This window comes from Prionailurus viverrinus, chromosome D4, assembly GCF_022837055.1.
Source record: "Prionailurus viverrinus isolate Anna chromosome D4, UM_Priviv_1.0, whole genome shotgun sequence".
Taxonomy (NCBI): domain Eukaryota; kingdom Metazoa; phylum Chordata; class Mammalia; order Carnivora; family Felidae; genus Prionailurus; species Prionailurus viverrinus.
In genome coordinates this window covers 63,080,493-63,093,345 of record NC_062573.1, presented here as the reverse complement: position 1 = coordinate 63,093,345, position 12,853 = coordinate 63,080,493, and the positions used below count along the sequence as shown (strand labels likewise).

Genomic DNA, 12,853 nt, shown 5'->3' with positions numbered 1-12,853 from the left:
CATCAACCAACTTCCATTTACAATACCTACTATGTGAAGGGAATTAGAACTAACAGGAAAACTAAATCAACAACATATAGTCCCAGACCTCTAGGAACTCATTCTAGAGAAGAAGCAAAACAATGATAAAAGTGTTAAGTGCTATGAAGTATATACAGAATATCCTGGGCATCTAAATAAGACCAGGAAAAAAATGACTCTTTAGCCAAGTTCTGAAGCATAGTTAGCCAAATAAAGATGGAAGGGGAGTGACATCACCAAGATGGCGACATGGGTTGTTCCTGACTTCGCTCCCATCCCAGAACTAACAACTATTCATGCATAAGATACCACTGAGAAAGATGGTAGGGAAGAATACATAGGTAGACAAGGCAGCATGAAAAAATACAGTATGTTCAGAAAAGCTCTAAACACTTTTGCATGCTTCATGCAGGGTCAATCATGACATATGAGAATGATTTTTAAAAAGTAGTAAGGGGGGCCACCTGGGTGACTCAGTCGGTTAAGTGTCTGACTTCGGCTCAGGTTATGATCTCACAGTTTTTGAGTTCGAGCCCCACATCGGGCTCTGTGCTGATAGCTCAGAACCTGGAGACTGCTTCGGATTATGTGTCTTCATGTCTCTCTGCCCCTCCCCCACTCACGATCTGTCTCTCTCCCTCTCTCTCAAAAATAAACATTAAAAAAAATTTTTTTAAGTAGTAAGGGAAGGGCAATGGCTGGGAGACTACTGGTTTCATAAATTCTCCTCTACCATTCAATTATTACTATATGCACGTATTCTTGAAGTAAAAATTTTAATTTAATGAAAAATATGCTCTAAAAACATAATGGATAAAGGAAATAATCATTAATAGTTGCTAAAAGCTTTAAGGGGAAACTTTATAATGGTTGACAACACTTGAACCCACTGATCAAGTTTTAAAATAAACTTTTTATTTATTTATTTTGAGAAACCAGAGCGTTGGGGGGGGCAGAGAGAGAGAGAGAGAGAGAGAAGGAGAAAGAGAGAGAGAAAGAGAGAGAGAGAGAGAGAGAGAGAGAGAGAGAGAGAATCCCCAGCAGACTCGAGTCAACACAGAGTCCAACATGGGGCTCGAATTGATGAACGGCGAGATCATGACCTGAGCTGAAACCAACAGTCGGACGCTTAACCAACTGAACCACCCAGGTGCCCCTAAATTAAACTTTTAATTTTAAAATACTCTTAGATTTACGTAAAATTTTGGATAGTACAATTTCCATATATCTCTTACTCAGTTTCCCCTGTTGATAACATCTTACATTATTATAGTATGCTTTCCCACTAAACAACCAACATTGGTACAATAGTATAACTAGATTCCACACTTTATTTAGATTATACTAGTTTTCCCCTAATGTTCTTTTTCTGTTCCAAGATTCCACCTGGGATATACTACATTTAGTTGTCATGTCTCCTTAGCCTTCTCTGGTCAATGTCAATTTCTCAGACTTTGTTTTTAGTGACCTTGATAGTTTTGAGCAATACTAGTCATTCAGGTCAGGTATTTTGCAGAATGTCCCTTAATTTGGATTTGTCTAATGTTTTTGTTTGACTGGTTTTATGTGTTTTTTGCAAGGAAAATCACACAAGTATAGATCATTCTCATCACATCATATCAAGATGGCATGCTATCAACATGAAATATCACTAATAATACTAATATTGATCACCTGGTCAAGGTTCTGTTTACCAGGTTTATACAGTGTAAAACTAATTTTCCTCCCTTTCTGTACTCTATTCTTTGGAAGCAAGTTACTAAGTACAACCCATACTCAAGAAGAGTGGAGGGAGTTAAGCTCCCTCTCCTGGAAGGGGAATATCTACGTAAATTATTTGTAATTTTCTGTATGGAAGATTTGTCTCTTCTCTTTTATATATTTATTCAATCAGTTATTTATATAAGTAATAGCCAATTCTTCAAGATCAATTTTATTATTATAAAAATAACCATTCTACATCCCCTAATGTGATATAATAAACCATACCATGTAGGGAATATTTCTGCTTCCCTCATTTCCTCAAAGAAAAGTTGAACTTCAATCTGTCAAGCCTCAAAAGCTAACAGTTTATAGGAAAAGCTGTAAAGATGTACCCCAGGATCCCCCAGTAACCATGCGATCTACCATGAGGTGAAGCCATAGATAGCAACTGAGACTTGGGAGAGAAATGAAAAATCCTAAACCTCCATAAATCCCTGGATCCAGTCAACTATGAGGCCAGTTCTTTCCCTAACCTTCCATGGTTTGGTTATACCAATCAAACAAGCAATTCTTTCTTGCTTGTGCTGGACTGAGTTGGGCTTCTTACTTACAACCAAAGAGAACTAACAACAAATATAATAAATACAAATAAGGAAAGGGATGGGAGCAAAAATCAGTTCAGGACATTGAGAAATAGGAAACAGGCTGAAGAGCTAATGTAAAGCCAGATTTTAGGTGAGGTATTTTGTTTTGTTTTGTTTTGTTTTGTTTTTAACTTGGTAGAATTTATTTGCTTTTAAAATTTAATGGTCTAACTAGTTTTGGTAGTGTTAACTATGGCGTTCAATTTTTAGCACATAATATTTGGTCACATACTGATCATTTATAATTTTGGAAATGTTACTTTTCATCTAACATAACTAAGGCCTAAAATGAATAAATTATTCTTCCAAACTCATACATCTAAGGTAGACATACAAGAAGCACTGTGCAACAAAAATGAAACAGGCTATGGAGCCAGATAAGACCAGGTTTGTTCCCTAGTTCCCTCACTCATCCATTGCTTTTTATTTTTGATATAATTTTTAAATACATATTACACAGACATAATAAAAAACTTCAACAATTTACACTGGGAAAAGTAAGCCTTTTTCCTATCCCAATAAGCCCTCCTTCCCCTCCCTTTGCTAACCACTATTACAGCTTCTTGGATACTCTTTAGAGATAGTCTATTCAAGAATATTGAAGACTTGACCTTTTAGACTTCAACACATATGATGATCACTAAGAATTTTAAAGCTACTGAATGGTACCAGAAGGATTGCGGTTGGGAAGGCAAGATAAAAGTGGAGCTAAAGAGAAAGCAGTACCTGTGAGACACTCCACCTTGCAGCACTGGTGTTTCAAAAGACAACATAATAGGGGCACCTCAGTGGCTCAGTCGGTTAAGCATCTGACTTCGGCTCAGGTCATGACCTTGCAGTTGTGAGTTCAAGCCCCATGTTAGGCTCTGTCCTGACAGCTCAGAGCTTGAACCCTGCTTCAGATTCTGTGTCTCCCTCTCTCTTTCTGCCCCTCCCCTGCACGTGCTCTGTCTCTCGCTGCCTCTCAAAAATAAATGTTAAAAAAAATTTTTTTAAGATAACACAATAAAATTAAAAACAAAAACAACTTTAAGGATCAAATAATGCTCCTTAAAAGGCATGATTAGTTAAGGTTTCTAAGAGGTATATACAAGCACCTATTCTATTATCCATTCTTCTTGTCTAGAATTCTCATGGGACATTCTTGACTATACTGTAGTGAAGAATGGGTAGGGGACTGGTATAGCAGTGAGCCAGTATGTCCTGGACATTTAATGAAGAAAACTTGTTCCCATCTTCTAGCCCTGATAGTGTCATTTTTATTCTAAATGTTTCATGGTGAGAAAGATTATAAATAATTGGGACTAGAAAGAAAGCACTGAGATTAGTAACACAAAATCAAGACGGATGGAATAAGCAAAACGGGAATGATGTAACCCAAGAACAAGTTTAGTTGGCAGTTAGAGGAATATACCAGAAGTACCCCTCATCATCTATAATAAAGTAAAAAATCTTTTCTCTTTTGAATTTTATCCACTAAATACCTGATTTAAGAAGGAATGGATGAGATGCATATTGTTCTCAACAGAAGTTAGGAATTTTAAAGTTCCCATGGAAAAAAAAAATCTCTTGGCATAAGTAACATATTACAGATAGGAAGAATTAAGTCAATTATTGAGTATACACTGTAACAAAGACTCATACATTTTTAGGAGTAGAAAGCAGATCTCATTTCAGACTTGAAATCAGAAATATTTTTTCAGGCTTATTTTTGAACTCTCTGAAAAAGTTCATCTAGATTCCCAGAGCAATGGCATAACCATTGCAACATTTAAATATTCAAGTCATAAGAAAGTGAGTAATACCTCTAATGGAAATGGAACATAACTTTGGTATATTTTTAACAAGTGTCAAAGGATAAAGTGAATTACATGTTCTTTTGACCAATTTCTTAAAATAGTTGCATAGGAAATAAATTATAATTAGACTGCATTTACAAAAGTAGGAAATGTCTTAATCATTAGGATTATTCAAAGTGAATTTTATTACCTATCAAATTATTTTTAACAGAAGATGATCAGAAAACAGCTGTAAAATATAAAGACAAAATATATGCTGTGTCACATACCTATGCTTGTTTAAATACAACTTAGATTGAATACATTAAATAGATGAGATCCTGTCATTCTGCACTATTTTTTCCTCTTTCAAATCAGGAAAGCAGGAAAAATAAGCATGGAACAGTTTATAAAAATTATTTTTCCCTCTACTAACAGTTGCTGGTAGTCTCTTAGGAATAGGGAGTACCATTTGTACCTGCTTTCTCATTTGCATAAAGTTATCCTCCAAAGAAGTCAATGGATTAAAAGATAGACTCAGTTTTTCAAAAGTACATGTTTTCCACACTTCAGACATACAATGAATACTCAGACTGTATTTGTGGTCATTTAAATTTTAATCTAAGAAATGGTGACTGTGGTTTTTAAATTAAAAAAAATTCTACCATCTGTTTTAATAAATCAATTTTCTGCTTGTGTGCAAAGTTAAGGACTATATTATTACTATAGTCACAGAGCTATTCAGATGTGGTTTTCTTAGAGATGATTTCATTTCTCTGACCTGTCAAGTAAATACCTGAAACAACACCAAAAATGGTCAAAAACCATTTATATACTATAAAGTGAAATCAAGGAACGTCTGACCATGAAAAAAAATCAACTGATAGAATTACTAACAAGAATATATACATAACAGAATAGCAAAGCTTTCAAGTTAGTACCTAAAGAAGTGAAAATAACACTAACATTTTATTAGCACTTCCCTCAATATTAGAAGATATTTTATAGTAGTACCTCCCAATTCTAAAAGGTTTGTAAAATCTGGTATTGGAGTCTTTTAAAAAAAAAAAATTATTAAAAAAAAATTTTTTTTAAATCTTTATTTTTGAGAGAGACAGAGCATGAGTGGGGGAGGGGCACAGAGATGGAGACACAAAATCCAAAGCAGGCTCCAGGCTCTGAGCTGTCAGCACAAAGTTCCACACGGGGCTCAAACTCACAAACCACAAGATCATGACCTGAGCTGAAGTCAGGACATTTAACTGACTGAGCCACCCAGGCACCCCTTAAAAAAAAGTTTTTTTTAATGCTTATTCGTTTTTTGAAAGACAGAGAGATAGATAGAACGTGAGGCAGGGAAGGGCAGAGAGAGAGAGGGAGACACAGAATCCAAAGCAGGCTCCAGACTTTGAGCTGTTAGCACAGAACATCCCCACTTTGGAGTGGGGCTTGAACTCACAAACTGAGAGATCATGACCTGTGCCAAAGTCAGCAACTTAAGTCCAGGTGTTCCTGGAGTCTTAAAAAAAAGAAAACCAACCAATAACCCTAGGAAGTTACGTGTGGGTGGTGCTACTTGTGATGGTGAATGGTAAGAGTAGCATATGATCCACAAGTATAAACTACAGAATCACAGCTAACCTCATAATTTCCATAATTCCTAAATATCTTCAGACATGGTTTCAGGATGTTTTTAATAAAGATTGGAGTGTTACACCACTTTTCCCTAAAATTTTAAGCTTACATGTGGTAACCTTTTGGGGTGTGTGTGTGTGCGCGCGCATGCACACGCAGACACAAATTAGGATACTAAAGCCAAATAACATACTTCCTTCATGCAAATAGTATTTTCAATCTACTGCAATATGTTTTACATCCTTATAATTGCCAGACATGACTGGATTCACTCACAACAAACCTATGGGTTGTCCTTTAAATAGCTAGATCTGAAAAAGCACTGCCAAACACCGACTTATTATTCTTAAAGTCATCAAGTATTTTCTAGAATAAAGATGGTTACAATAACACTTACCTCAGTCTTTTTACTAAGGTGATCTGTAAATGAAAAAAAAATGGTGACATTTCACTGAAGAAAATTAACAATAATATTAATAATTTATTAATATTCATAATTAATACCCAGTATGTAAAAATATTCAAACAAAGTAATTGAGAAGACTTTCAAAATTATAATAAGAGTTAAAGAAGTCATTTGGGGGTTGTCTAAAATATCAGATTTCTTCTCTAGGGATAAGATGTTAAATTTCAACACATAATTACTAATTTGCTCAGCTTAGGGACTACGTTTTATATCCCAGTAAATGCCACCCATACCACAGGGTATTATTAAATTTTACACATTTGAATTCCAAATAATAAGGTTTTTGGTTAAACAATTTTTTTTTGGCCAAAGAGGTGAACAAATATATCTAAAATCAAATCACAGGGTATTATAACTGCAAAATTGTACAGATCACTGCCTTTGTGGGGGGAAAAAAGTAGAAGAGTAATTTGGGTCCTTTAAACCTCTTAGTTTGTTTTAAAAATATACATCATAGTGCTTTGATAATACTATAAAAAAATCTTAAAAAGTGACATATATTTATAAAATGAATACAAAAAAGAAGGCAATAAGAAAAATATCCAGATCCACAAATCATTGACTTAGTAACAACACAGCATTTTTGGAAAAGGATTACAGAATGAAGAAAGACATAAGGGAGTCCACACAGATACAAGGCTGAAATCAAGTACAAAGAGGGAGCAAGAGGTCTTATTTAAATTAGAGATAATCAGGATATCTAATATCTAACATTGCTTCTTATGCACAGCAGAAATTTTCTATTCTCAAGGACTAACAAAAATTTAATAGAATAGCATTCTTATGACTGAGAATTTAAAAGCTGGCCCAGTTCTCTAAAGCATTTGTTGATCGGAACAGAGTCTACAAGTATAGTAAATGTCAAAATCACAAGTTTCAGCTCAAACTACCAAATCCTATTTATTTCTAATTTCCTACTGATTCCTAACATCAAAGTCGTTCTTCTAGTGTGTTCTACTTAGCATACAATGAGATGCAAGAAACTGAGGAATAATCATAACTTTTTAAATCACATCTTGAAATAGTTGTCTAGCTTCCCCAGAACAGCATCATATTGATGTCTTTCTCAATCCATTTAATAAATTTACATAGTACTTACAATCAAACATATGAAAAATAAAGTTTTAAAAAGCTTTCTTTTCATGTTTCTGACTAGTTTTTAATAATACATCTTATATAAAATCTTTCTTACCAAAACTGAAAACTCTAACATACACCTGTTTCTTTTAACCTCAAATAAGAAACTTAACATACATCTCTTCTTTTAACCCCTAAACAAACAAACAAAAAAAACCACTTAATAAGAGAGGCAGACTATAGGAAAAACTGTCTTGATCCTTACACCAAAGCAAAACAATGCTCTAAATGTATTCCAAATTTCACAGATAGGCTTGTTTCTGAAAATGGTAAAGTATTTCACTATATTTTTCTTTTTAGATTATTGCTATCATGTTATTAATCCTAACAGAACAAATGCCCAATGTATTAAGAGCTAAATTCATATGAATCAAATAGATCACTGTGTCAATGAACAAACACAGTTCATTTTGTCAGCAACTATTCTGACATAAGCACAGCACCGTCCAATAAAATTTTCTGTAAGGATAGTAATGTTCCATACCTGTTCTAATGTAGAAGCCACTAGTTACACGTAGCTACTGAGCACCTGAAATGTGGCTGACACAACTAAGGAATTTTTTATTTTAGTTCATTTTAATTAATTTATATTTAAATAACCACATATGAGTAGTAGCTACCATATTTTACAGCACAGACTTAGGGTTTTCACCATTTCTCACATCAAAAGTAATGTGTTTTATGATCTGCCTTTAATTTATCTTTCTGTTCAATAAAAAAATATAAATATTATAAACTTTTCTGGTAATAAGTCTCCTAAAAATTTGTATTTTAACTTTCTAAGGTGTAGGACAACAACGTTTCAAGATGACTCAAAGACTACAAGTACAATTTTTATTTTCAGTGAGTTTTAGAAAATGGACAAATTCAAATACAAAAAGATAAATCCATACTGAAGCTTTATGGGGATTTAATGACTGCTTTAAAGTTACACACCCCCTTACCCCCAATTGTTTATTTCCAAACAGGGCTCCATTTTCCACAATCTCAGTAACACATTAAAAAAACAATTCTTACTTACTTTAAAAATTAGCAAGGAACTTACAACTTACATATAAAAAGACTTAAAATAGTTTCTCTGGCATAATAGATTTCATACATATATTACCTTCAGATTGAAAATCTTTTAGTGATACTGTAAGAGGCCTGTCTTTTCCCTGATGATTCTTTCTTTTATCTTTTTTATTCATAACCTTTGATTGAGTTGAAGCACTTTCAGCATTTTCATACTCCTAAAAAGAATTACCAACAATTAAGCTTGGTTAACACTAGTAAAAAAAAAAAAAAAAAAAAAAATCAACATACCATTAGGTAATATATTTCTTAAAGTTTTATTTTTTAAAGATAAATAGCAAATTAAAAAGTCAACACATTAGGGGCAGTTGGGTGGCTCAGTCAGTTAAGCATCTGACTTGATTTCGGCTCAGGTCATGATCTCAAGGTTCAGGAGTTTGAGCCCCGCACAGGGCTCTGTGCTGACAATGCTGAAACTGCTTGGGATTCTCTCTCTCCCTCTCTCTCTGCACCTGCCCTGCTCATGCTATCTCTCTCTCTCAAAATAAATAAACTAGCCAAATTGTATAAAAAGATAGCTGTTTTTTTTTATTTTTCAATCCAATCTCTTGCCTCTTAAACATTAAAATAAAAACAAAAAGCTATACCTTGGTTTATAACCTCTCCTAGTTGCCACCTCTTCTTCTTTATTTCAGGACCAAACTTAAGACAATCATCTATAGTCAACTTCCTTTCTCACCTCCCCATCAAATCTGGCTTCCTCTGTTCTCTGCCACTAAAATTAAGGTCAACCTCCCTCTCAATGCCAAATCCAAAGACATTATTTTTTCAAACACCTCTTAGTTTCCTCAATACACTTCTAACTACTCTTCAGTCTCCATCACTGGCTTCTTTTCTCTAAACTCTTCTCATCATTATTCCACTCTTAAGCTATTCTTTTGCTTTATGACCCTTGTTTCTCAAAATTTAAAGCTCTAATGATACACTCATGATTTTGGTATGTACAGACAACTCAATTGGAATGTTCAGTAAACATCTCCAAGCTAAATATGTTCACCCTGCCTTCCCTACTGGATCCTCTCGTTAAAGCACCTGTTTAATGCTACCATCATCACACAACTCTGTAGACTAGAAACCTGAGTCACTTCTATCTGTTCTTCCTACACACTATATACAAATTAGTCATGAGGTCTTGTTGAGTTTATCTCCTAAAGATCTCTTACATCTGTTCTCTTCAGACCTTCTGTCATTTCTCTATCTTCTGCTGGACATTGCAACACCCTCTAATTTTAGCCCCTCCATCTATCTTCTACACTGCTACAGCATGAGTTTCTAAAATGAAAACCTGAAATAAATCTAGCAATTAAAAATATTCAATAGCTCTCTGACAACAGATTTATAAAGCCAAATCTCCTTAACCTGGTGCTCAAGATTCTTTAGATCCTATCCTTCAGAAAGTGTCTCTAGCAACTCCAAATCAACTATGCTATACCCTTTCATACACACATATCCTGTATTCTTGCCACCCCTTCTCTGACAATGCCTACTTTCTCTTGCCTACACTGTGACCTTTTATACGACTTGTAAGACTCCTCTTTAAAAATCCTGTTCTAGGGGTGCCTGGGTGGCTCAGTCAGTTAAGTTTCTATTTCAGCTCAGGTCATGATCTCACAGTTCATGAGTTCAAACACTGGGCTGCCTCTGCTGTCAGCACAGAGCTCACTTCAGATACTCTGTCCCCCTCTCTCTCTGCCCCACCCCTGCATGCAGGCATGGGCGTGTGCACACACACTCTCTCTCATAAATAAACATAAAAAAAAATTCCTTTTCTAAAACTCATCCCCATCAAAGGCAAAGAAAATTCTTCCATCTTTCTGAATTACCACTGCACTGAAAACATTCATCTGTCAATACTATACACAGTAATTACGTGTACATCTCCCTCTACTAAATTCAAGGGCTGGGACCATATCTTTATCTTTGTATTATGTGCCTAGCACATTTTGGTTACTCAAAAAAATATTGGTGAATGAGTAATAGAACAGAATATAAAATGCCATCCCAAACTTTAGTTAATATAAAGTTAGTTAGGCTAAAATAATTATAGTAGTTTTTTTTTGGATATTGACTTAAAACTCAATGACTACGTTAATGTAATCACATCAAACTAGCTACTGCATACAAAAGGAGTTCCTCCCTTCTCTGAGAGTCATTATGGTCTGACAGAACCAATGCTTTTGGGTAATAGGCCTATGATTGTGCTAAGAAAACCGGCAGGGATCATGATATTTTATCAACACCATCGACTCTACTCCTCTAAAGATATAGCTAATTCTTTTAGCTTTAGAATCTAGACATGTATCTCACAACAATAAATCATTATTGTATGATAATATTCTATTTGATAAATTTTATCTCTGATTAAGCAAGTCAGGAGAACTTTTTTTTTTTTTACACTTTTCCAGTATAACTGAAAGTCCATTTAAATTATTAAATTGTAGGGGCACCTGGGTGGCTCAGTCGGTTAAGCGTCCGACTTCAGCTCAGGTCACGATCTCATGGTCCATGAGTTCGAGCCCTGCGTCGGGCTCTGGGCTAATGGCTCAGAGCCTGGAGCCTGCTTCCAATTCTGTGTCTCCCTCTCTCTCTGCCCCTCCCCCGTTCATGCTCTGTCTCTGTCTCAAAAATAAACGTTAAAAAAAAAATTATAAAAAATAAATAAATAAATAAATAAATAAATTATTAAATCATAGTAAAGCTAGCTGTATCCATTTTTCTAGTTGCCAGCTTTGTGCTTAAATGGACAACTAATAATAAAGATTATAGTTAGTCTTTATTAATTAGGGTAACAGGAATAGGGACATGGAAAATGAAACTAACATACACAATGCACAAAGTCCACTTTACTGGCAACTTTCATCTTTTTCCCTTGCACTATAAATAAAAAGCAAAATCATCTGCTGTGAATTTTAATTCCTCTCCTCCCTTCATCTTAACTGAAGGAGCTAGTGTACAATGACATAGTCTAAAGGCCCATAAGCATGATCAGGGTCATTTATGATCAACTATAATCACAAACTGAATACATTTTATGGACCAAAAAAATTCCCAATACATATAAAAGACTAAAATGTCAAATTATATGAAAATAATAAATGTTCAACTTAAATACAGACACTAGAAGGCAACAATACTTTAACTTAAATGTTCCTATAGTTACAAGCTATACAATGCTTTTCAGCACATAAGCCAATACCACAATTTAGTTACACAGTTTAAGCATGCAACTCTTGATTTCAGCTTAGGTCTTTTTTTTTTTTTAATTTTTTTTTTAATGTTTTTATTTATTTTTGAGAGAGAGAGAGAGACAGAGCAGGAGCAGGGGAGGGGCAGAGAGAGAGGGAGACACAGAATCCAATGCAGGCTCCAGGCTCTGAGCTGTCAGCACAGAGCCCAACGCGGGGCTCGAACCCACACATCGCGAGATCATGACCTGAGCCGAAGTCGGATGCTCAACTGACTGAGCCACCCAGGCGCCCCTCAGCTTAAGTCTTGATCTCATAGTTTGTGGGACTGAGCCCAGCGTCAGGCTGTGCACTGACAGCGCCGAGCCTGCTTAGGATTCTGTCTCTCTCTGCACTGCCATCCCAGTGTCACCCACTCTCGCCCTGGCTCATACTCTCTCTCAAAATAAATAAATAAACTTAAAAAAAAAAAAAAAAAAAAAGGAGTGGGAACCTTTTTTTAAGGAAGAATTTCTTAAGGTGCAAGAATTTCTTAAGGAAACATTCCAAATCACCAAAGTTCAGTCTTCATGTTTTTGTTGCCTCTCAAAACTTGAGGAGTAATCTTACTATAAAAATTTCATAATAATATTGTTATGATGATGAATCTTTAGGACAAGCTTTAAATGGAAAACTTTTATATAAAATTCAGGAAGGATTGGTCCAAACCTTTGAACAATTAAACTTCTGAAATATCTAAATCAATAAATGTGTAAATACCTTTTTGTGCTCTTCATATTCTAATTTACTTAGCAATAATGCCTTCTCAAGATCTGCTTCAAACATTTCAGATGTCAGCTAAAACAAAAAGAAAGTTTCACAATTATGCCACACAAGCAAAAGAACTATGACTATATATACTGAAAGGAAAAAAATGCATTAAAAAATAACCTGGGTTCTCCAAAGTTATCTCTCCATGCCAAAGTAGGGAACCCTGTATTTTACAGAAGATACCAAAGCAAAACTTCCAATTTTGATATTTCTACTTCCCTATTCACTGTCAATTATGTTTTATATATCAATTTTTCCCTTTAGCAAAAAAAACTTACAAAGAAATTGACAATATATTAGATGTCGATGATGGTATCCAGTTTAAGACACAGAAAATTTTAATAGGGATTACTACTCAAAAATACTAAAAAATAACACAATCAGCATTATAAAACATAC

At 34.7% G+C, this 12,853-nt stretch overlaps 1 protein-coding gene across 2 annotated transcripts in view; it reads right to left on the bottom strand.

Annotated features, from left to right (window-relative positions):
• GKAP1 (G kinase anchoring protein 1) overlaps positions 1–12,853 on the bottom strand; it is an 85,713-nt gene that overhangs the window by 46,917 nt on the left and 25,943 nt on the right. For both annotated transcript variants that reach the window (XM_047829832.1, XM_047829831.1), the window contains exons 5-7: positions 12,404–12,481; positions 8,494–8,617; positions 6,180–6,202 (exon numbers count right to left, since the gene is read on the bottom strand). In XM_047829832.1, coding sequence (XP_047685788.1) covers positions 6,180–6,202; positions 8,494–8,617; positions 12,404–12,481 — 225 coding nt within the window. The remainder of the gene's footprint in view (positions 1–6,179; positions 6,203–8,493; positions 8,618–12,403; positions 12,482–12,853) is intronic.